The sequence below is a fragment of the Ranitomeya variabilis genome, chromosome 5 (genome assembly GCF_051348905.1).
Source record: "Ranitomeya variabilis isolate aRanVar5 chromosome 5, aRanVar5.hap1, whole genome shotgun sequence".
In the NCBI taxonomy this organism is placed as follows: domain Eukaryota; kingdom Metazoa; phylum Chordata; class Amphibia; order Anura; family Dendrobatidae; genus Ranitomeya; species Ranitomeya variabilis.
This window is the reverse complement of record NC_135236.1, coordinates 276,279,094-276,305,282: the sequence shown is the minus strand read 5'-3', so window position 1 is coordinate 276,305,282 and position 26,189 is coordinate 276,279,094. Positions and strand designations below refer to the sequence as shown.

Here is a 26,189-nt window from a genome sequence, read left to right as displayed (position 1 = left end):
AATAATTGATAGTCTGCTCTTCTGATCTACATGTCTCACACATAACTCCACCTTTCATATAAAATAAGTTCTGAAGGCAAATTCTCATGCAGATCAATGTCCAGCCCATAGATCCTACCACATATTAAGAAAAACGTACTCTGGAATAAGACATCGGATTGCAAATATCAAGGTATAATTTTATTCAACTTTCTACGACCTACATGTCCATATAGATGACTAATGGCTACAGTATTGTGAGTAAAAGACAAAACAACTTTGCCTGACATTGATTGGAGAATAGATGTTGGTAGCCACATTAAGAGGATTGGCTTCTTTTAGAAGTAAATATCTGCTGCCATCAAGTACTCAGTTTATAATGCTTGTGTTTAAATTGAAGACAGATATTAACACCAGAACATCCTATGTAAACCTCTGTTTGATGGGGCATTTGCATTGTTTGCACAAACATGAAAATGACTTCAGTACAGACAGTAGAAATATGGGGTGATCTCTGGCTCCTCCATACATACTGTAATCCATTGCTGGATACGTGCAGACATCATTACATTGTGTGGCTAATGCCCTGCTGTGTTACCATACATCAAGATTATTATCTAGAGCTGGATTAGTGTGTACCTACTTAGTGGATATTTATGAGGGCACTTTGCTATAATGCATGGCTGGTGCACGCACAGTCAAATCAGACGTACAGCAATTCCCTGCATTGCAATTCTATGTGTTCAACACAGCGTGAAATATAAATATATGAATTAAGTGAAAGATAGTGGCCTGCTGGCGGAAAGGGTCTGCTTGTTTAGTTATGGAAGAGTTAGGGACGATCGATCATGCAGTGACCAACTGCTGGATACAATCTAAAATATGTCTTGTTGAGTGACCATAGAATATTAACATGTTTGTGGGCCCGTCACACGTTCTAGACTTTTTTTCTAAAGTGTCTCTAAATTATTCTGATAAAAAAAAGAATATAATATATCTATCTTCATGGCACTATTTTTAAAGGGTTAGAAGAGTAAGAGTTAAAAACAGGGAGGAGTCTAATTTGAAAGGAAGATTTGCCAAGCTGTGCACTATCCGTGGTCGGATGCACACAGCAGGACATCTGGCAAGTTCCACCGGGTGGTTTGTAAGGAGAGTGAGCAGCTGAAATGAAGCTCAATAATCTCACAAGTTTCCATCCGATATATTAATCAGAGGGCTGGAAAGTACATTGGATTGTGTGCACTGTGCAGCGTCAGCAGCAGAATATTGCTGAATTCAACAAAAGACGCATCCCAGACTCACAGAGGAAACCAATACAGGCCTTGTAATATAGAATCACACTCATGCCAAGTTTTCTTTATAGACGTGGAGTTTTTCTATAGAGTCAATTGGTTCACTTTCATATACGGTAGTTTAAGTACAGAACGTAACAGAACTTTAAACTGGTTGCCCATTTTTACAGTGCTGCTTCCATGGACAGGTTGTTGCTTAAAGGGAACCTATCACCCCGTTTTTTAAAGATTAGATAAAAATAGTGTGAAATAGGGGCAGAGCTGGGCTTTACATTAGTGCCTTTTTGGTGCCTTTACACCCCCGTTAGGCTGCCGAAATACCTTTGTGAAGTGGCCGTTTTGTCCTGTCACTCAAGTTGGTCAGGTCGGATGGGCGTGGTCACAGCGCTGTTTCTCCCCCAGAATCCTGCTCATCATTACGTTGGTGGCGTAGTGGTGTGCGCATGTCCAAAGAGAAGATCCACTGCACAGGAGATTCAAAACAGCGCGGTCTTCGCTATTCGCCGTTTACCGGTGGGCGCGGCCATCTTTCCTGTGGCTGCGCGTGCGCAGATGGAGCGCTCTGCTGCCCGGGGCTTCAGGAAAATGGCCGCCGCGATCTCCATCTGCGCACGCGCGGAATCCCGCGGCCATTTTCCTGAAGCCCCGGGCAGCAGAGCGCTCCATCTGCGCACGCGCGGCCACAGGAAAGATGGCCGCGCCCACCGGTAAACGGCGAATAGCGAAGACCGCGCTGTTTTGAATCTCCTGGGCAGTGGATCTTCTCTTTGGACATGCGCACACCACTACGCCACCAACGTAATGATGAGCAGGATTCTGGGGGAGAAACAGCGCTGTGACCACGCCCATCCGACCTGACCAACTTGAGTGACAGGACAAAACGGCCACTTCACAAAGGTATTTCGGCAGCCTAACGGGGGTGTAAAGGCACCAAAAAGGCACTAATGTAAAGCCCAGCTCTGCCCCTATTTCACACTATTTTTATCTAATCTTTAAAAAACGGGGTGATAGGTTCCCTTTAATAACTACAGACAGATATATATATAGTATATACTCGAGTATAAGCCGAAACCCCTAATTTTGCCACAAAAAACTGGGAAAACTAATTGACTCGAGTATAAGCCTAGGGAGGAAAATGCAGCACCTACTGGTAAATTTCAAAAACAAAAATAAATACCAATAAAAATAAACTTAATTGAGACATCAGTAGGTTAAATGTTTTTGAATATCCATATTGAATAAGGAGCCCCATATAATGCTCCATACAGTTCATGATGGGCCCATAAGATGCTCCATATAAAAAATATGCCACATATAATGCTGCACAAAGGTTAATAATGGCCCCATAAGATGCTCCATATTAAAATATGCCCCATATAATGAATAAAAGGTTAATGATGGCCCCATAAGATGCTCCATAGAATAATATGCCCCATATGCTGCTCCATAAAGGTTGATGGCCCCATAAGTTGCTCCACAGAATAATATGCTTCATAGGCTGCTGCAATAAAAAAATAAAATTACATACTCACCTCTCGTCACTGGGGGTCAGGTGATGGAGTCCTGAGCAGGCAGGGACACCGGCGCACTAGGGGGCCAGGTGCCGGTGTCGCCCTTGGCTCTGACCCTTGCATTATTCATTTGTCCCCGTTCCACCACCACGTGCCGCTGTGTCTTCCGGGTCCTCTGGCTGTGACTGTTCAGGCAGAGGGCGCACACTAAACATGTCATCACACCCTCTGACTTGGACAGCGAAGACAGAGCCTGGCGGTGAAACGGGGACAGGTGAATATCGCATGGCTCACCCTCCCCCAACATACAGGCCTCGCGTGGTCTCTGCACGTCCCTGCTTCTCCGATGGTCTCCCGCAGCTTTTTCCTATGTTCAGCGGTCACATGGTACCGCTCATTAAAGTAATGAATACGCGCTACATGCCTATGGGAGTGGAGTTGTGTGCATATTCATTACTTTAATGAGCAGTACCACGTGACCGCTGAACACAGGAAGAGCTGCCGTTGCCGGAGACCATCTGAGAAGCAGGGACGTGCAGAGACCGCACCATGAGGGGGTGAGTTTGATGTGACAGCCGCCACTCCTGCTATTCCCCCGCCGACCCCCCTGGGACAATGACTTGAGTATAAGCCGAATATATATACAGTACAGACCAAACGTTTGGACACACCTTCTCATTTAAAGATTTTTCTGTACTTTCATGACTATGAAAATTGTACATTCACACTGGAGGCATCAAAACTATGAATTAACACATGTGGAATTATATACTTAACAAAAAAGTGTGAAACAACTGAAATGATGTCTTATATTCTAGGTTCTTCAAAGTAGCCACCTTTTGCTTTCATGACTGCTTTGCACACTCTTGGCATTCTCTTGATGAGCTTCAAGAGGTAGTCACTGGGAATGGTATTCCAACAATCTTGAAGGAGTTCCCAGAGATGCTTAGCACTTGTTGGCCCTTTTGCTTTCACTCTGCGGTCCAGCTCACCCCAAACCATCTCGACTGGGTTCAGGTCTGGTGACTGTGGAAGCCAGGTCATATTCTAGGTTCTTCAAAGTAGCCACCTTTTGCTTTCATGACTGCTTTGCACACTCTTGGCATTCTCTTGATGAGCTTCAAGAGGTAGTCACCGGGAATGGTTTACACTTCACACGTGTGCCCTGTCAGGTTCAATAAGTGGGATTTCTTGCCTTATAAATGGGGTTGGGACCATCAGTTGTGTTGTGCAGAAGTCTGGTGGATACACAGCTGATAGTCCTACTGAATAGACTGTTAGAATTTGTATTGTGGCAAGAAAAAAGCAGCTAAGTAAAGAAAAACGAGTGGCCATCATTACTTTAAGAAATGAAGGTCAGTCAGTCCGAAAAATTGGGAAAACTTTGAAAGTGTGCCCAAGTGCAGTGGCAAAAACCATCAAGCGCTACAAAGAAACTGGTGCACATGAGGACCACCCCAGGAAAGGAAGACCAAGAGTCACCTCTGCTTCTGAGGATAAGTTTATCCGAGTCACCAGCCTCAGAAATCACAGGTTAACAGCAGCTCAGATTAGAGACCAGGTCAATGCCACACAGAGTTCTAGCAGCAGACACATCTCTACAACAACTGTTAAGAGGAGACTTTGTGCAGCAGGCCTTCATGGTAAAATAGCTGCTAGGAAACCACTGCTAAGGACAGGCAACAAGCAGAAGAGACTTGTTTGGGCTAAAGAACACAAGGAATGGACATTAGACCAGTGGAAATCTGTGCTTTGGTCTGATGAGTCCAAATTTGAGATCTTTGGTTCCAACCACTGTGTCTTTGTGCGACGCAGAAAACGTGAACAGATGGACTCTACATACCTGGTTCCCACCGTGAAGCATGGAGGAGGAAGTGTGATGGTGTGGGGGTGCTTTGCTGGTGACACTGTTGGGGATTTATTCAAAATTGAAGGCATACTGAACCAGCATGGCTACCACAGCATCTTGCAGCGGCATGCTATTCCATCCGGTTTGCGTTTAGTTGGACCATCATTTATTTTTCAGCAGGAAAATTACCCCAAACACCTCCAGGCTGTGTAAGAGCTATTTGACCAAGAAGGAGAGTGATGGGGTGCTATGCCAGATGACCTGGCCTCCACAGTCACCAGACCTGAACCTAATTGAGATGGTTTGGGGTGAGCTGGACCGCAGAGTGAAGGCAAAAGGACCAACAAGTGCTAAGCATCTCTGGGAACTCCTTCAAGATTGTTGGAATACCATTCCCGGAGACTACCTCTTGAAGCTCATCAAGAGAATGCCAAGAGTGTCCAAAGCAGTCATCAAAGCAAAAGGTGGCTACTTTGAAGAACCTAGAATATAAGACATAATTTCAGTTGTTTCACACTTTTTGTTAAGTATATAATTCCACATGTGTTAATTCATAGTTTTGATGCCTTCAGTGTGAATGTACAATTTTCATAGTCATGAAAATACAGAAAAATCTTTAAATGAGAAGGTGTGTGCAAACTTCTATATACATATTCTAGAATATATATATACACTTCTATATATATATTCTATATATATTGTGTGAAAAAGTATTTTCCCTCTTCCTAATTTCCTATTCATTTGCATGTTTGTCACACTTAAATGTTTCAGATTACCAAACAAATTTAAATATTAGATAGCACAAGTAAACACAAAATGCAGTTTTTAAATGAAGGTCTTTATTATTAAAGGAAACATAAATCTAAACCTACAGGGCCCTGTGTGAAAAAGTGATTGCCACCTAAACCTAATAACTGGTTGGGCCACCCTTAGCTGCAACAACTGCAATCAAGCGTTTGCGATAACTGGCAATGAGTATTTTACAATGCTCTGGAGGAATTTTGGCCACTTATCTTTGCAGAATTGTTGTAATTCAACCACATTAGAACATTTTTGAGCATGAACCTTTATTTATTTATTTTTTTTAAGTTCATGCCACAGCATCTCAATCGGATAAGGTCAGGATTTTGACTAGGCCACTCCAAAGTCTTAATTTTGTTTTTCTTAAGCCATTCAGAGGTGGACCTGCTGGTGTGTTTTGGATCATTGTTCAGCTGCATAGTCCAAGTGTGCTTCAGCTTGAGGTCACGAACAGAACGCCGGACATTTTCCTTCAGGATTTTTTGGTAGACAGCAGAATTCATGCTTCCATTTACCACAGCAAGTATTCCAGGTCCTCAAGCACCAAAAGAGCCCCGACCATCACACTACCACGACATTTTACTGCTGGTATGATGTTCCTTTTCTGACATGCTATGTTACTTCTACGCCAGATGTAATGGGACATACACCTTCCAAAAAGTCCAACTTTAGTCTCGTCAGTCCACAGAGTATTCTCCCAAAAGTCTTTGGGAACATCAAGATGTTTTCTGTCAAAACTGAAACCAGTCTTTAAGTTATTGCTCAGCAGTGGTTTTTGTCTTGGAACCCTGCCATGCAGGTCATTTTTGCCTAGTCTCTTTCCCTTAATAATAAAGACTTTCATTTAAAAACGGCATTATGTGTTTATTTTTGTTTTCTTTGTTTAATATTTAAATATATTTGGTGAACTGAAACATTTCAGTGTGACAAACCTGCAAAAGAATAGGAAATCAGGAAGGGGGCAAACACTTTTTCACACAACTGTTATATTGTAAGGAGGCTGTCAGACACATAGGGAATGGGAGATAAACCTCGAGTGATGCTTTAGTACATATAGGACTAAAAGGGGTTAATCGGCCATGACACGTTGATTATGAGCATGTGAAGAGTTGGGAGAGACAGCTGCTCATCATATTTCTCCCGCTGGGTGTGGTTCACTTGGTAAAATGAGGCCTGTTTGTCTCACACAAGTGTGTGTGAAGGGTTGCAGACCTCCTGGATTGTGTGGCTCGGCTAAAGGACTAAGAAGCTGGACTCTGTTCCAAGTGGGCTAACCAGCACCACTGTATGGACGCTTTACTTTATGTTTCACTTTGGGCCGGATAAAGGCTGCATTTGCGTTTTCCTGTGATGTGGTTTGTAAGGATTGTAATGAACCAGATAGAAATGGTTCCTGTGATACCTCATATAGCTCTCAAGTGAGTATATCCTTTATGTATGGCTGAGACATACAGGAAATCTTCCACGGGCTGCTCCGTTCTATGTCCGTTTTCAGAATCTGTCCAATGTCCATTATCAAACATTGGCAAGCGTTTAGTTTACAATACACATCAAAATCAAGTCCTCTCACTTCTGCCTGCACTACCATATACCACTTATTTTGTCACATGCTTTCGATTCAGCTACTTATAATGCTACATCCTTATTATAAATATACATTTCACAGTAAAATGATCCTTCAAACTCTAAAAAGCGATTGCAAGGGAAAAGTAACGATCATGCAATAGTAATGGCCACTTGGGAGATACGTCTATAATCATTACAGTATATCTATAGAAGGATGAATAAGTTGCGTATGTTTTCTAGATGACATCCCTACACTGTAATGAAGTCTTCCGGTATGTGCCCATGATAAGAAAGAGCAGTGTTTTGGACGCAGCGCAGAATCCTACATTAGAAGCACAGTGGATGGGATTTATAGAAATCTCATGCCCACTGTGCTTCTTTTTACCGCTGTGTAAACTCGCCCGCAGTGCAGGTTTACCATCCACAGCATGTTAATTATCTCACCCATAGCCAATCATTAGATGCGGTAAATCCGCATGGTTCAGTGAACACATGAGGATTTAACTGCGCAATTAGAACGCAGCGTTTTGGGCGCAGCGAAAATATGCGGCTATTTCCTGATCATGGACATATAGCCTAACCCAAACAATAGTAGAATTCCAGTTTTCAATAGCTTTGTGTTGTTTTTTAAACTTTTTAGCCAATGCAATGGGAAATAGGATAGAACTGGTTTGATGCATCCTAGTGAATAAGCTATTTGGATACAGACTGAGAACTATTAAAATGGTGGTCTGCTGGAAAAATTTATTTTTGCAAACGACTCAGAAGCCACCATTACTTTTGTTTTTGTCTAGTTTCGTGAGTTTTTGTGCTTTTTTTTTTTTTTGCACCCAATTAATTATTCTATTGCTGCCTCTTTTGAAGTCTGTTATAGATGCTCACCAGTCAGTTTTTTTCCCACTTGGTGGATGGAGTCTAGGAATTCTATTTGTTTTAACTGGATTTATCAATTGTGACTTCTTTATATAAAAAAAAAAAAAAAAAAAAAAAAATTGGCATAATTTCAGACCAGAGAGCAATTTTTGCGACTTTTCTAGCCTAAAGTCGTAAAAACAATTCTAGAAAGGAAGAACACCTGTTTTTTACTTTCGTGCATCATAAGCGCCATTTTGATGACCTTGGTGCTAAAAACGGCAACTAATACAATGCGACAAAAAAGGGACTTAAAAAAAACAAATATTGAATCGGGGCTAGAGAGTTTATAAAAATAAAAAAATAAAACCAGACACTCATCCTCAGCAATATCCCGCCACTTCCATTCCTCAATAACCTCTATGCCATAGTCTTGTCATTTGTCTCTTATTTTTTAAAACACTTGTAGCCCTTTGCAATTAGATTTCTCCTTGCTAAATAATCCCTTTAGGCTATGTGCACATGTTGCAGATTCCCTGCGGATCCGCAGCATTTTTTTCCACACAGAAACGCTGCACATCTGCAATGATTTACCGGACAATATAAATCAATGGCAAAAAAAATGCTGTGCTAATGGTGTGGAAAATTCTGCAAGGAAAACGCAGCAGATTCAAAAAAGGACCAGGTCACTTCTTTTGTGCAGATCTGCAGCGTTTCTGCACCCATTCCATTATAAAATTCTGCAGGGGTAAAAACACAGTAAATCCGCACAGAATACGCAGCAAAACCGCACATCTGCAAGAAAAACACATCAAATCTGCACCTGCGTTTTCTGCCAAAAGTTGCAGAATCCGCACAGAAAATTCCAGAGCCAAATCTGCAACGTGTGCACATACCCTTAAGGTCCAGTCACCTATGTACACATTATTATTCGTACATAACCAATGTTGCATCCAGCTGTGCTTGTAGAAAATGACTTATCTATTTTTCCCATTTCCAGGATTAAATCAGGCATGCAATATATTCACCAGCCCAATATCTATGAGCCTGGATAATGAAGATCAAAGCATTTTACTATTTTATCAACATTTTTTCAATATTAATTTTGCAATAGCTCTTGTAATTTGTCTTCATCTTATTACAAATGATGAAAGTGATTATACACGGTACTGATTGTACAGTGTGAATAACAATGACTTCTCAACATTGAGTGGCTATGCAATATTCAGATGAAATTATTCACTATTAAGTTGAATCAACCACTGTACGATTAGAATAGCTTTGTTGTGTTACGTATTGAGATCAATATGATTTTGAAGCAGTGTACGCAATAGTTTTTTGTGGGTTGGCATGTTGAGATGATGGATCCTGTTGATTTCTGGATGATCAGAAAATGATCCATTGGTTAAATCAGGTTTCTACGCTGTTTTTCTTTTATTTAATTTTTGTTTCCATATCACAATCTTTATTAAAAATTAATATAATAAATGCTGCAATTTTCACACTGGACACAAGTCCTTTTTTAGATTAACTTCTCGTTTAAGGAAATTCACATATACATGATGATCAGACTCTGACCCTATCTTTTGTAGTAAAGCATTTAATGAGTGTGTGCAAAGGTCATTGTTACAAGAAAGAGAGCAGGGTCAGGTATAACTTTGCCTATCGTGAATCTTGCGCTCTGGGGTATGATGGTGTTAATCGATGTAAGGGTATGTGCAGACGTCCAGAAAGTATGCAGAAATTTCCTGAGAAAATCAATTCTGCACGCGTTTTTGTCGCGTTGTTTGTGCGTTTTTTTCCAATGCAATAATATAGTGGGAAATCCGCAAAATTAATGAACATGCTGCGTATTTTTCCGCATGCATTTTTTTTGTGGAAAAAAACGCAACATGTGCACAAAAATTGCGGAAACCATTAAAATGATGGGATGCTTAATGTATGCGTTTAAGCGTTTTTGCAGCGGAAAGCAGCAGAAAAAACGTGCAAGATCCGGAACGTGTGCACATAGCCTAAACCTGCCTCTGATAGTAAGCAAACTGCCGTAAACTCTTCCTGAAAGGACAGGAAGTACAAGTCTATATTATCCCCATTGGCCAGTGTGAAAATTTAAAGATTACTAATTTTGTTTTTTAATAAATATCAATATATAAAAAAAAATGCCTTTTTTTTTTTAAAGATATGTGTAACAAAATAATTTTGTGATGACGCATTCCCTTTAAAATCAATGGGACAAAAGTGGCTCACAGCTTTTTATATCAGTGATCGAGGGGGAGTTTTATTAAAGAGGTTGTCCAGTACTTTTACACTGATGACCTATGATCAGCCAGGGTCCGACAACCGGCACCCCCGCCAATCAGCTGTTAGTTGTAGGCGTCCACCGGCAGGAAGTACTCACTTGCTTAGATGCTCCGTCTACTACTTGTAGTGGTCGCCACAAGATACTACACATCAGCCTCCTATTGATTTGAATAGGGGGCGGATGTGTAGTACTAAGCTGCGGCCACCACAAGTGGACGGAGCAGCTCGGCAAGTGAGTACTTCCTGCCAGCGACCGCCAACAACTAACAGCTATCCTAAGGATGGGTCATCAATGTAAAAGTGGTCAACCTCTTTAAAGGGTCTCTTCTGGGACTTATAAACTGATGACCTACATAATATGTTACTTTATGCAGCCTCATTTACCATAAAAGTACTGTGGCAGCAGTATCTGGCACCTGCCTTTTCCCCACATCTGTAATGCAGTAAGTAGATTTAAGCAAAAAGATCTGCAGGACGCTGGAGCCGCAGCCACGTCGGCGGCACTCTGTGGCATCCGGACCACAGACCGCGAACCTCCTATGGCATGGGATACACATGGCACCTCTTTGTTTAGTAGAATTCCACTAGCTCATGCGTACGTTACTCCAAAATGTTGCAGTAACTGGTTAGCAATACATAAGGCTTTATGAAATGGTTTTTCATGTGTTAATTTTGTTGTTGGCTACTTGAGTATTTATAGCAACTGAAATGCTTGTAAAAGGAAGGAAAAACTTGTAGCACTACTAAATAGTATAATATGAAACAGTACTGCAATGCTGACTTCCTGCAGTAAAAGGACACGGTTACATAAAACGCCCTCCATCTAGGCCATTTTCTCTTTTAAATGTCAGAAAGCACCCAAATCTTAGCATGGCTCAGTACCAACAGCCCAGGCCTTTCATTACACTTAATGCTGGGTTCATTTTAAAGAAGAAAATAAATGTCTTGCGTGAATGTCATGTTCAGCTTTAATGGCCAAGACCAAGAGACTTCTAACGGAGCCTGTAATTTCTCATAACAAGTGTAATGTCTGGGAAAAAATAGGTTACAAGGTAAAACCACACATGGCACATCCACAGGGGAGACTGCAGCAGATTCTGCCAGCCGCACTTTTCCCTTGTAGAAGTCTGCGACAAGGAATCCACAATTTAAACCTTTGTATTAGATCATGAAATCATTATCCAGGGTCACCCTACATCCCTAAAATACAGATTTATTATCTTAACACTGTATATCAGTTTTACTGCACGAAAGCCATGGCGTACATGACTTCAATGCCCACTATAAATCAGGCCCTTCACTAGTGTAGAGTGCATGGCCTCTCATACAGATCTCTGACAAGTCCATGATATACTGTGTAGTCCAAATGTACAAATGCTGAATTCATACCACCTTCTGCATACAATCTCCAGAACGGAGATCCTAGAAATCATATAGGCATGGCCTTTAGCCAGAAGAACAGTACCTAAAATACAATGTAAGGGGATGGCCCCATTCAACAACTATTCTTCACAGACTCAAGTTCATTGTAAAATAAACAGTGCTTTACTTGCCCTCCCCTTTAAAAATATACCATTGTCAGAGTCAAGGTCTCTCTCTAATTTCTATGGAAATATATGCTAGCCACTTTCCAACACTCCCGTAGAAATTGAGTTGCTGCTCTTCTTTGACCATATAAAAAAGCAACAGTATTTCTCTGTCTGCGGAGCTTAAAGAGAACGTAAACTTTTACTTTTGGGGTCACAGCCTAAATGTAATGTGAGCAGACATGTCTTGTGAGGGCTACCACAAAACCCTGGCATCTGTCCTGGGTTAGGACACTGAACTCACCCTCTAAATGACTAAACATTTGCAACGGCTGTGGGAGCATCGAGTAGTGCTTAGAGACAGTAGAATGACCCATAAGAACAAATGAAGCACAGCGGGGAAGCGAGAGACCCAAGATGGAGCCTCCATCTCTCCTGTACCTGTGCATCTAATGAGCTGTAGACCTCACTGTTGAAGTGGTGAGATTGGAGCATTTGGCCCAGAAAGAAACCACGGAGGTGAAGTTTAAGCAGGAAGACAATAAAAATCCTGTAAATTCTAATGATACATGATCGAGAGGAGGAGGCGGTGCTGCAGTCTTTGAAACTCAGATGGGCATGATGCAATGCGATGAGCAAATGGATGCTAGGTGCCCACAGGATCAGCCCTATCCATCACTTAAAGATACTTACCTGACTGTTGCACAGTGTAAGTCAGCCATTACTACTTTGACCCTTCATGTTGGCACTATAAAAGAAGAAATTATCTCCTGGCACGAAACAAGTCTTAGAAAGCATGGCAGTGGAGGGGATAGTAAGTGATTTAGAGGACCAGATTACACCACTGACAATGGAGCTCCATGGAAATGATCAATCACTGTCAGTGGGGCTGGCTCAAGCAGACTATCTTGAAAATTGCCTCTGGCGAAATAATGTGATTCTGGTGGGTGTACCAGAGAAAGTACAGGGTGCAAATCCAAAGGCATATTTTGAAGCATGGATACAATCAGTCTTTGTTAAAAAGACTTTAACTCCATTAAATGCAGTAGAACGAGCCTACATTGTACCTAACCATCCATCATCCACAGGTTCCCCAAAGCCAACTGTGCTGGTGAAGAAATCATCTTGTAAACGGCAGGGGAAATGTCAAAAATTACCATTAACAGCAGTAAAGTTGCATTCTTCCCAGATTATTCTATAAATATTTGCAATGATGTCATGCATATAAAATGGGACAGTGCTGGAGAAGGAAGATCTAAATTAATTATAACTCATCGTCAATTTGTATAGAGTTCAAAGGGTTTAATATCTAAAATATATCGACACCTGCTACAAGGGGAGCTGAAAAAATCTCTTACAAATGAAAAATAGGAAAGGGATCTTGGTCTAATTGAAGATACACAATGAGTGAATACAATAGGATTCCCAAAATATCACAAATGTCTTAAGGTACTGTCACATTAAGCGACGCTGCAGCGATATAGACACTGCACTGTGTAAGCGCCGGCCGTAAAGCAGAGCGGTGACGTCACCGCTGTGCTCTGCTTTACGGCCGGCCGGCGCTGACAGTGCAGGGAAGCGGACGCCGGGGGACCCGACAGACACCGGAATGTAAGTATGTAGTGTTTGGTTTTTTTTACATTTACAATGGTAACCAGGGTAAATATCGGGTTACTAAGTGCAGGGCCGCGCTTAGTAACCCGATATTTACCCTGGTTACCAGTGAAGATATCGCTGAATCCGCGTCACACACGCCGAACCAGCGATGTCAGCGGGTGAGCCAGCGACGAAATAAGGTGCTGGCCTTCTAGCTCCGACCAACGATGTCACAGCAGGATCCTGATCGCTGCTGCGTGTCAAACACAACGATATCGCTATCCAGGACGCTGCAACGTCACGGATCGCTATCGTTATCGTTGTTAAGTGTGAAGGTACCTTTACACTGCAGTGTTGATGTGTTGAGGCAATATAGGAAGAAACCATCCAGTGTGTGGGCGGTATTCCTTTACCTAGTGTTCCCTTTGTCTTAAGAAGACATTAAACAGTTATCTCTATTACAACTTGGCATTTACAGAGCTGTGGCTCAGGTTTAATACAGACACCGCCACGTGGCCCATCTCACTACGTGTCGCCCATCCTCCCAGTTCCCACTAATTATAGATTGTTTAAACACAAGCTGTCTTCTCCGCATGACTTCTCCTGTTTTAGTCCCAGAGCCTCTGATCTGACATTGCCACCTTCCCAGTGTGAGCTAGATGAGGATGGGTAGCGGTCTAATGTAACGATCAGCAATTATTATTTCTGTCTTAAAGAGGGAAACTCGGCCCAATTCATCTTGCTCCCCTTTGTTCCAAGTATGCTGAACAGCACTGGGCATAGTGGGCTGCAAATGCCACATTATAAATCCAAAATCATATTCCATCCTATACGAGCGGCTCAGTTGAGAGATTTTACCAACAATCATTATTATTATGAGCAATTACAAATAACTTCAAGCTGCGTTATAACATTATGGTGAATTATTTAGGTGAAACTGGGCAGATCTCAATGACATTCAATTATTACTATGAAAAAAAACTGAAAATCAAATATTTCAAATTGATCTTTCCTGAATAGCAAGTGCAGGTGTCCTTGAACATTAGTGAAGCATTCAGCAGCTCTTCAGTAGGGGTGCCGGGTGTCAGACTGATCATCAATATCATAGGGTGAAACACCCCTCTAAGTGTTACATTTCATATGAGCAATAACCTTCAAATTCCATCCTTAATGTTCCTTAAAAGGAATACATAATCAGAAAATTACCTATCATTTACGTCAGGTCTTAGTGTTACATTTATTTTTGTATTATTATTTTTCCCATAGCTTGATCTTTATTAAACAAAATTTTCAATCTAGCTACAGGGATTTCTTTTTAAAACCCTACTTCCTGTTCTTTCTTGTAGAGTTTTCAGCATGCTCTTTATCAGCAGAGGCAAGGTTACAATGATAACACCTCAGTACACAGGATCCACCAATCACAATCAGCAACATCTCAGCTGACTCTGTCTCCCCTCCCTTCACAATAATCTCTGTACAGTTGATACATCAATACAAAAGATACGGTCAGAAACTACTAAGTATGGCTCATGTACATATGTTGTTTCCTGCAACAACAAAAAGCTAGTTTAAAAAAAGCCTAAAAATAAGTGTCAATATTGCAAGATTTACATTTTTTTATATTTTGAATACAGATTACCGTATATGAAAATGTAAAATATATATATATAAATAATCAACATTGCCAAAACCTTTCTAAAAATATATCTATCACAAAACCCTGATTTAAACACTAGGTAATTTCCGGACTATATCTTCCCTTTAAATGAAGGATTTTAATATTTCAAAATGTGTTTAAATAAATCTTGGTTCCTTTGTGTTTTCTTACATGTTTCCTAACAAAAAGACGGAGTTCACATATTATAAAGAGCAAAGTCCCCCCATCACCTGGGTGCCACACATCTAAACAGGTTACCAAAGTACCAACATGGTTCATCCAAATATGGTGACCCTAGTGCTAAGTACTGAGGGTTTCGCACTAGGAATGTGGCAGACCTATCATCATCAATGGTAAAAAAAAAAAAGCATTGCTAAACTGAGGACGGCTTATGTGAACCCTGATAATAGATATTCAGGAACGTTATAGCTACCACTAGTAAACAGCATGTACAACGAGAAAGGCTAGAAAGTTTGTGCATTTCAGCAGAACCGAATTCCTAAACTTGACATTTTGCTGCCAGGCGCAACAGTTAAAGAAAAGTGCTGATTTGTGCTGTTTAAACTAGAAATTACCGGCAGAATAATACATGAGGCTTGTATCGTCAGCGAGGACTGCACAGCACTAGGACAAGGCACATTGATCACTCCAGGACACCAACGTTAGGAACATTTAAGAGTATAGGAACTGGACACACCGTACAAAAATAATGATAGGATGAGGTTGTGGGCTGAATTACAGGAGCTATAGGATATATGCTCACAAGATGCTTGCTTGTTTGCCACAAGAATTTCTACACACTTGGCACTGAAATCTGAGTTCCCATTATCCACAAAATGACGCCCATTGTGGTCAATACAAAATCCAAGTTGTGGGTCACGCACCAGCTGATTTTATCACTGAGGATTTAAAGAAAATAAATCATAATAGGTGACTTAAGCGGTTTCCATCAGGAAACGATGGCAGATAGCCGATGATTAGCCATATACAATGGGGGCTAATCAGGGGCCCAAAGCAGTCCAAACTGCAAAAGTCGGTGTAACGTTAAGTTCTGTTGTGGATTCCACTGGAAAAAAAAGGTACATCGGTCTTTCCTTTGTGGTTAAAAACGCTACATGAATATACATTTAGAATATTTTGCCACAAGGCGGATTTTCCGTACTCTGCAAACTTTCCATTCTTTGGTGGAGAACAAAAATCTTGGTGGAACCCGCACTGAAATGGCCTGTGGAGTGTATCTTATATCTGCAGCATGTCACTTTATACTGAAGATTTTCCCTATTGAGTTCAACAGTTAAGACAAAATCGAAAACGATTCCTATTAGTTGTGGATCTTGCTATAGATAGCCAGCCGCTACAATGATAAATTCACAATTTCTTTGGGTTATGGTTTGGATTGTACAAAGAACGGCTAAGGATCATATTTTTAACCCTATTTGAAGTGGCAAATCCACAGCTTTATGTGTTGTGCATTTCCTCTGTGGACCCTGTGCAATGAAAAAACATAGCGCCTTTGACTGCTAGGAGGCTAGGTGGTACAAAGACCAACAGAGGAGCAAGCAAACGAGCAATGGAGGCGCCAAGCAACGACATTATATGTGGTTTTGTTTTATTTTAGTTCTACCTAACAGCAGTGGTGAATCCACAGTCAAATCAGCTACACAAATCATCAAATTTGCTGCTGAGTAAGTCCCTGCAGTATATAGTTATTGCTGATTGTGTGAACATAGCTTTGGAGCCTACCACATGCAAGGCCAATATCAACCTTATTATAATGGTGCAGTTGTGGTTTCCAAACTTACATATGTAACCAGTTTGTGCTATCCCATGCGTTAAATGTTTCTTAAGAGGGTGCAAATTATTTAACTACGTCTTATGAAGAAATGCATGGTATAACTTCATAAACTAAAGTCCAGCCTCGATGGAAGTGTTTGTCAGGAATGTAGGACACAAATTCAATTTTCCACTGTAGTAAGCCATAAAGTGACTTAAATGGTTAAGAATGGTTTAAAAACCTTACTGGTCCAATGCAGTCTAACCACAAGTGAACAAGTCAATACAACTGCTGGTAGTCATGTAATGACCAGAGGTCATAATGATACAATGGGTCACAAACCGAGACGGAGGAAGAAATCACAACATTATCTTTACTAAAATAACAGTAGGAGTGAGATTTAGTATTTGAAAGAAACAGACTGAAATCCCCTTACTGAAAACACTCACTCAGCCAGAGCTGAAATCAATAGGTTCCCTTTTTAAGTGTGTTACACTGGGATATAGAATAAATTTACCTGTCCAAAAGGTCAAATCAGGTACTAAGAAAACAGGTGTAAATCGGCTGAAGTGGTATTATCGGACCCCCTGGGATGGCACACTGAGTATAAATAGATCAAAACCCACAATACCTATAGATATAACAGGAGCTCTAAAACACTTAATCTGGGGATACCCGGGTATCTATTATTATGGTCCCGTTAACCTGAGGGAAGTCTCTACTCAGGCATATAACTTGCATTGGCTACAGCCAGTTCCAAGATCTTCGGCGCCAAAACAGCTATAGGAAAACAAAGCTCCGCGTCTTGTCGGCGATGCAGAGTCCACACGTCAGGGACTTATAGTTCTGTAGCCTCAGGATACGGTACGGGATAGCACTTCAACGGGGCTTGTCCGGGTCCCTCTCAACATGGAAGGTACAGGATACCGTCTCTCCTCCAGCAGTCACTCATGCATTCTCCTGAGAGCAAACCGCTTGAATCTGCACAGGATGTTTTCTATTGCTTCTCAGCTCACCACAAAAGGGACTCCATAGAGCTCCACAGTCACACAGCTCTCAAGAATGCTCTGTTCTTGTTCCACCGAAGAACCACAGGTTCCCAAGATGAAGCGGTTAACACTCACACACACGCTGGCAGCAAACAATCTTTTACAGAGTCCAGTCTTCTTGCTTTTTCTCTGCTGCCTCACACACAGTGTCTATCATAGCAGTCTCTCCTTCAGGAAGCTTCACCACAGAGTTCCTAAACAGCAGACACTAGACCCCACCCCCCTGCAAACACACTTTTCTGGGCTTTTTCTCTTAGCTCAGACGTGCAGCAGCAGGGTCCTAATGCTCTCCTAATATTATCACAGTTCATCCTCTTACAGTCATGTGACTCATCATTCAATAGTTCTGTGTGCAGCATTTACTGTCCCAACAAAGTGAACGAGTTCTCTGAACTCTCATTCACACGTTTGCAGAATTGAAGCAGTTTCACATGTGCAGCATGTCAATTCTTTCAGCGTTTTTGCAGTGTTTTCCATCCATTCTCACAAATGGGAAAAAAGGGATCAAAAACAAGCACTAATATGCAGATTTTTATGCAACATTTTCCTGCCAAGAGACGCTTTTGAAGCAGGAATGTCTGCAGCAAATACTTAACGTGCGCACAACGTGGACACATAACCCAATGCTGGATGTGGTCGCTTTGTGGCCCTGCAAGTTACCATGCTACCATGGATTTCAATAAGGCACATTCATTATCATTCGCTGTGATTTTAGCATTTACAATCTGATGCTTTGTGGCTACAAATTGTAGTAAACCCCGAGCCCAACAGTCTGTTCAGATCGATGTAACGGCAAAACAAAAACAACACAATCATATTTAGGCTCCGCGGGCATAATAAGCAGAGATTTGTATTTATTAATATGGAGAATCTGATAATGCTCTAGTTGGAATAAAAGCAGCGTGTCAGTCACCTGTACGGTCTGTGGGGGACGGGGGCCAGCTTCACATAATAGTCTCCATCCTGAGGTATTCATTCTAGAACACTGTGTCATAATTTTATATTTCATAAGAATCTGCAGTTTATTTTAGAACGCAGCTTTTCCTGATAATCCAACCTTAGCTTGGTTTAATGGATGTAAATATTCATCAGATCTTTGATTTAAACTTTCTTTTGTCACAGAGATCAACATCTGTTGAGACTCCCAAATGCAGAGTTTAGTCTTTTTAACCAGGTTTAGAACGCTAAGCAGGCGTTTGTATGAAATGGGATTTACAGAAGCACAGGAGCAGCTTGCCGGAGATTACAATCGTACTACAGATTTTCTGTCTCCTGTCACCTCTAAGAAAATGAGAAACCACAAGTGCACATTGCCCGAATGATCAACTTCACAACCTTTTACAAACTGTACAAAGTAATTATATTTATGCCATAGTTCTGTCCTAATCTACAAACTGTTATATGATTAAAGTTAAACACAAAACACTGAAGAGCACGTCAGACAGATCACAAAAAACATCTGCCCCATTAATCTTCATATCGAAAAGCACAGAGCTTTGTGTTGGCTTCTAAAGACATCTTTGATGGGGTTTTCCAATTTAAGGACTCCAAATACATTTGGTGAAAGATAGGTAAAGCCACAGACTTCAGCGTGACTGGCCACCAATCTAATGAGTATTGAGCCCTTCCAACTCTTCCCCAACAGATATCAATTTGTTTTTGGGGCAGATAAGCTGCTGCCAGAGGTGCCTGGCACCATGAACGCTCTGCCAGTTCCTGTGTGTGGGAAATCTGAATAAAGCTGGACAATGGCAGTTGGGAATGTCCATTGCTACTGGATAGATCAGTAGCGATCACCGGATCAGGGGCGCTGGCAGATTTATCAGACAAGAAATGTCTTTCATTCCTCTTCCCCTACTGACACATTCTTTGCAAAATTTTATTTTAGTCCCATAACCACTTGATCATTGCCATGAAGGGCGACAGTAAATGTTTGGCTGACAAAAGGATGCCTGCTGCTCGCAGCCTTTTTATTAGCTTTGGATTTCAAGTGCACAATATTTAAGCACTCTATATTTTGGAATCACATGCCTACCTTCTCTTTCTTTTGTTTGGCTGCTTCTTCTGCAGAAATCAGAGTCTTGTAATAGTTGCTGCGCTCTGCAGTGAAATGGACCTTCGAGAGGGCATGTTCCACAAGAGCAATTGACAAGTTGACGCCATCCACGTGAAGCCAACCAATGAAGTTGCCAGCCTTGTCCATTGCTTCCACTTCCACCTCCACCTGGAAAAAAGTAAAACCAAAAGCAATCAGTGTAATATAGTCTTGTTTGAAGCTCAACAAAAAAAACACTACTCATTAAACATCATATGCCATGATATGTAGTGACTCAACATATAATCAAGCCTGGCTAACCACTTGGAAGAACCTAAGCGTGGGATCACATGAAACAGTAATGAAATCGATAGCACCACTACAGTTAATACATGTAGATTTTACTGATGTTTTATATATACATCGTGTGATCAGAACACCTTTCCAGGTTTGCATTATTTTCACTTGTGCACAGTTGTACAAAAATTGTGGCAACAACCATCACTTCTTCATGTAAAACCACCCAGTAAGAATCAGCCACATGATCATCAGGTGTGAAGGAATCCGAACTTTAAGATATAATGCACCTATTAAACACCACCTCGTTCAAGTCACTCCAAGGTACAGGTCAATCTTATCTTCTACTTTACAGACCTTACTTTGTCCTACTGGCCTGGAAAGCAACTTCTATCTGGCAATGACAGTTGTGTTCCAGAAAGCAAGGGCGATCGATACAATCAGATTCTAATGCTCAAACCAAACATGACATAGCAAGAGCCATCGTCCTTGTCACAGATACAGTAAAGTAATCAATCTTTATCCCGTAACGAAAGGCCGTAGCTCCAGAAGCAAAGTAAGACGACACAGCATATGCTGGTAAATAATTGGAAAGGAAAACACACATGCCAAGATATCCCAATTATTTCTGGACTGTGTCAAATTCTGTAAAACCTCACAAGATGAAAAGACATTTGCACAAGGTGACTGTTTAATGGCTGTGCACTTACACAGTAGGGACAAAACACTATTTTATCTCTAATAAACCAGTGTCACACAGATGGCAAATATGTCAGGGGTGAATGCAACGCCTGACGGAGACACACTTGGCAAGACAGAAAGCACCTGAGGGTTCATACTGCTGTGAGGGTTAATGGACCATAAAATAAATCTGATAATATGAACTTAGCTGTTCATGCTCCGAGCCTAATATTATGGTCCACATCTCTATTTTACGTGCAACTTGTTCAACCTCCCTCATGACTAGGCAATTTTCCATTTTTGTGTGTGTTTTCGTTGTTTCTGCCTCTTAGGATATGCGCACACGTTGTGGATTTTGCTGCGGATCCGCATCGGATTTGACGCTGTGGATTCGCAGCAGTTTTCCATGCGGTGTACAGTACCATGTAAACCTATGGAAAACCAAATCCGCAGTGCACATGCTGCGGAAAATTCCACGGAAACTCTGCGTTGTATTTTCCGCAGCATGTCAATTCCTTGTGCGGATTCCGCAGCGTTTTACACCTGCTCCTCAATAGGAATCGCAGGTGTGAAAACGCAGGTGAAATCAGCACAAAAACAACGGTAAATCCGCAGGTAATCCACTAAAACGCAGGGTGCTTTACCTGTGGATTGTTCAGAATGTGCGCGGAAAAATCCACACACGAATCCGCAACGTGTGCACATACCCTTATTCCAAAAGCCATAACTTTTTTTTATTTTCTGCTCACATAACCATAGGAGGGCTTAATGTTTTGTGGGACAAGCTTTGAATGAAACAAATCATACCATTCAGTATACTAGAGCACGGGAAAGAAATTCAAGTGAGGTGAAATTACTCTAAAAAATGCAATTTCACAGTTGTTTTTTGGGTTTTGTTTTGACAGCGTTCACTGTCAGGTAAAAAAATAAAAAAGCCTGGTAATATGATTCTCCAGGTCAGTAAGATTTTAGAAATAACAAATGTGGATATATTTTTTGTTTATTTAAGTGGAATTTTTTTTTTAAATTCGTAACTTAGAAAAAAAATTGCTTGTGTCGCCATGTAATGTTTTTATTTTTCGGATGATCATTTTTTTTCAGTATTGTAACAACTGGAAAACAGAAATTCAGCAGTTTCAATTCTCTTTTTTTGTTACGCCGTTTACCAATTGGGTAGATAATATATTTTGATATAGGTGAAGAACTTCCGACTTATATATAGACTGGACTTTTATGGACAGGGAGATACCAAATAAGTTTTTTTTTAATGGGTTTAGAACTTTTTTTTTCACTTTGTTAGCCTGCTTAGGAGACTTAAATCTGCAATTTCTTGTATTATATAATGTAATACTATAGTATTGTAGTATATATAATAAAATCATGGTCTCCTATGAAAACGGGTGATGGGCACTTCGAATGGCATGCCACCCTGGCAACATATTAAATGCTGCTGCTAGAGATTAACATCAGCAATTAAAGCGTTAACAACGGGTGGAGTTCAGCTTCACTGGCTGTTATCAGAGGCAGATGATAGTAAGAGCTGCTTCAAAGACAGGGACCCAAAGTACGACATCATAGTACATCATATGTTGGAAATGGATTAAAAGGAATGTATCGTCAGAAAAAAATATAGTGTTTAAAAAATGTCATGGTAAACTTATTACATTTTTTCTTCTTTAATTTTCAATGTTTCTATCTATACTAACAAAAGATAAAATAGTGCCATTTTCAAACTGAGCCTTATAATAAGCTGACACTTACTTATATAATAGTAATTATTAATTTTACAGCGCCAGCTTATTCCGCAGAATTGAGGGCCTATACGAAAATGAAGGCCCATGAGGAGATAGAAGTGACACAAAAGACAATAAACGCCTTTTGTTGTATGGTCCAGAAATATTTTAGAATAGATAATAGTATTTATGTACAGTAACATTTACCAGTCACCAGAATCTGTATAAAAAAAACTGGTTAAAAGTTTGGACACACCTGTTGATGCAGTGGTTTACTGTGTACTTATTGGAATGTGCACAGTGTAGATTCAGACCTAAGGCAAAAAAATCATGAAAGATCACATATGGAAACAAGGGATAAAGAAAATCACAAAGCAGAATGTGTGAAACCTTATATTTCTCAAAGTTCTCAAAGTTTCCCTTTGTACTTTGATTACAGTTTTACACACCCATGGCATTCACGCAGGCATCTTCGTAGGTAGTAACCTGAAATGGCTTCCAATAACAGATATGCCTCGCCAAGTGTTCCACTGTGAATTCACTGACCTTCAGAAAGTGTTTGCAACCATCAGCTGTGCTTTTGGAGAGGTGGTGTTGATCCACAGTTCCATACAGTACTGATCAATATTCCACAACAGTTCTAAGCTAGAGTATGGCAAGAACCACTCAACCAAGTAAAGAGAAAAAAAAAACAGTCCATCATTACTTTAGGACATGAAAGCCAGTCAATCTGGAACAAAAATGCTAGAACCTTGAAGCTATACTCAACTTCCATCATGAAATCCATCAATTGCCACCTTGAAATTGCCTCTCATGAAGACTGCCACAAGGGAGCAAGATCAAGACCAAGAATTATCTCTGCTGCAAAGGATAAGCTCATCAGAGTTACCAGACTCAAAAACTGCAAATTAACAGCACCTTATATAAGAATGTCCCAGAAATTATATACAGGCATGAAGTAGCAAACACATCTCAACATCAACTATCCAGTGGAGACAACAAACAGATTTTTATCGTGAAGTTTCTGCAAATAAAAATTACCTTAAATACACCTACAGGCTATATTAGGTCTATGAGACAATGTAGGAGAGGGGCAGAGTGCTGCATCAGACGGCATCATCTCCACAATCGCAACCACAACGCAATTGAGATTGTTTGGGATGAATGGGACCACAGAGTGAAGGCAAAGCTGTCAACAAATGCTCAGCACCTCTGGGAAACGTTCGAAAACAATTCCAGGTGTCAACTTCATGAGAAAATGCCAGGGATGTGTAAAGTCTTCAAAGTAAATAAGTTGTTTGAAGAATTCAAGGTTTACCATATTCTTATTTTTTTCAAGTGTTTCTTTACTCTTTGTTTCCATATGTGTACCCCTGTGGTTTTGCTGCCTTCAGTAGGAATTCTACAATGCCCACAATCCAATAAAAACAAGGAAAAAACTGCAAGAATTGGTGTGTCCAAACCTGCTATTGATATTCAAAAGGTAAAAAAACAACAATCCAAAATACCAAGAAAGTATTGAAAAATATAACACAAAGTTTTATTAGATAGTAAAATATATAGATAGGGTAAACCGGAAACGTATGTGTGTGTGTGTGTATATATATATATATATATATATATATATATATATATATATATATATATATATATATATATATATATATATATATATATATACTAGCTATTGAACCCGTTCTATGCCCGGGTGGCGAGCATTTATATTGGTATATGGTCTCCATCCTGGTATGTGCTGCTCCCATCTTGCTCTCCCATCCTGTCATGTGGTGCTCCCATCCTGCGCCCCCATGCTGTCATGTGGTGCTCCCATCCTGCGCCCCCATCCTGTCATGTTCTCCCATCCTGCGCCCCAATCCTGTCATGTGCTGTTCCATCCTGCGCCCCCATCCTGTCATGTGCTGTTCCATCCTGCGCCCCCATCCTGTCATGTGCTGTTCCATCCTGCGCCCCAATCCTGTCATGTGCTGTTCCATCCTGCGCCCCCATCCTATCATGTGCTGCTCCATCCTGCGTCTCCATCCTGTCATTTGCTCCCATCCTGCGCCCCCATCCTGTGATATGCTGCTCTATCCTACACCCTCATCCTGTCATGTGTGTGCGCCCCCATTCTGTCATGTGCTGCTCCCATCCTGTGCCCCCATTCTGTCATGTGCTGCTCCCATCCTGTGCCCCCATTCTGTCATGTGCTGCTCCCATTCTGTCATGTGCTCCCATCCTGCGCCCCATCCTGTCATGTGCTCCCATCCTGCACCCCCATCCTGTCATGTGTGCGCCCCCATTCTGTCATGTGCTGCTGCCATCGTGCGCAATCATTCTGTCATGTGCTGCTCCCACCCTGCGCCCCCATTCTGTCATGTGGTGCTCCCATCCTGCGCCCCCATTCTGTCATGTGCTGCTCCCATCCTGTGCCCTCATTCTGTTGTAATGTGCTGCACCCATTCTGCCTGTTCCTGTTTCCATTCTGCCATATGTTGCTCTCATCTTTCTCTCTCCGGCTCTACTGCCCGAGTGCGGGCGGCTGTGCTGAGTGCGGGCGGCTGTGCTGAGTGCGGGCGGCTGTGCTGAGTGCGGGCGGCTGTGCTGAGTGCGGGCGGCTGTGCTGAGTGCGGGCGGCTGTGCTGAGTGCGGGCGGCTGTGCTGAGTGCGGGCGGCTGTGCTGAGTGCGGGCGGCTGTGCTGAGTGCGGGCGGCTGTGCTGAGTGCGGGCGGCTGTGCTGAGTGCGGGCGGCTGTGCTGAGTGCGGGCGGCTGTGCTGAGTGCGGGCGGCTGTGCTGAGTGCGGGCGGCTGTGCTGAGTGCGGGCGGCTGTGCTGAGTGCGGGCGGCTGTGCTGAGTGCGGGCGGCTGTGCTGAGTGCGGGCGGCTGTGCTGAGTGCGGGCGGCTGTGCTGAGTGCGGGCGGCTGTGCTGAGTGCGGGCGGCTGTGCTGAGTGCGGGCGGCTGTGCTGAGTGCGGGCGGCTGTGCTGAGTGCGGGCGGCTGTGCTGAGTGCGGGCGGCTGTGCTGAGTGCGGGCGGCTGTGCTGAGTGCGGGCGGCTGTGCTGAGTGCGGGCGGCTGTGCTGAGTGCGGGCGGCTGTGCGTGGCGGTGCTGAGTGCGGGCGGCTGTGCTGAGTGCGGGCGGCTGTGCGTGGCTGTGCTGAGTGCAGGCGGCTGTGCGTGGCTGTGCTGAGTGCGGGCGGCTGTGCGTGGCTGTGCTGAGTGCGGGCGGCTGTGCGTGGCTGTGCTGAGTGCGGGCGGCTGTGCGTGGCTGTGCTGAGTGCGGGCGGCTGTGCGTGGCTGTGCTGAGTGCGGGCAGCTGTGCGTGGCTGTGCTGAGTGCGGGCGGCTGTGCATGGCGGTGCTGAGTGCGGGCGGCTGTGCGTGGCGGTGCCGAGTGCGGGCGGCTGTGCGTGGCAGTGCTGAGTGCCGGCGGCTGTGCGTGGCGGTGCTGAGTGCCGGCGGCTGTGCGTGGCGGTGCTGAGTGCGGGCGGCTGTGCGTGGCTGTGCTAAGTGCGGGCGGCTGTGCGTGGCTGTGCTGAGTGCGGGCGGCTGTGCCGAGTGCGGGCGGCTGTGCGTGGTGGTGCTGAGTGCGGGCGGCTGTGCTGAGTGCGGGCGGCTGTGCGTGGCGGTGGTGAGTGCGGGCGGCTGTGCGTGGCGGTGCTGAGTGCCGGCGACTGTGCATGGCGGTGCTG

At 42.6% G+C, this 26,189-nt stretch overlaps 1 protein-coding gene across 2 annotated transcripts in view; it reads right to left on the bottom strand.

The window, feature by feature from the left end:
- The window catches only part of SND1 (staphylococcal nuclease and tudor domain containing 1), a 1,031,482-nt gene that overhangs the window by 120,916 nt on the left and 884,377 nt on the right, over positions 1–26,189 (bottom strand). For both annotated transcript variants that reach the window (XM_077264371.1, XM_077264369.1), the window contains exon 17: positions 19,792–19,980. In XM_077264371.1, the coding sequence (XP_077120486.1) occupies positions 19,792–19,980 (189 nt within the window). The remainder of the gene's footprint in view (positions 1–19,791; positions 19,981–26,189) is intronic.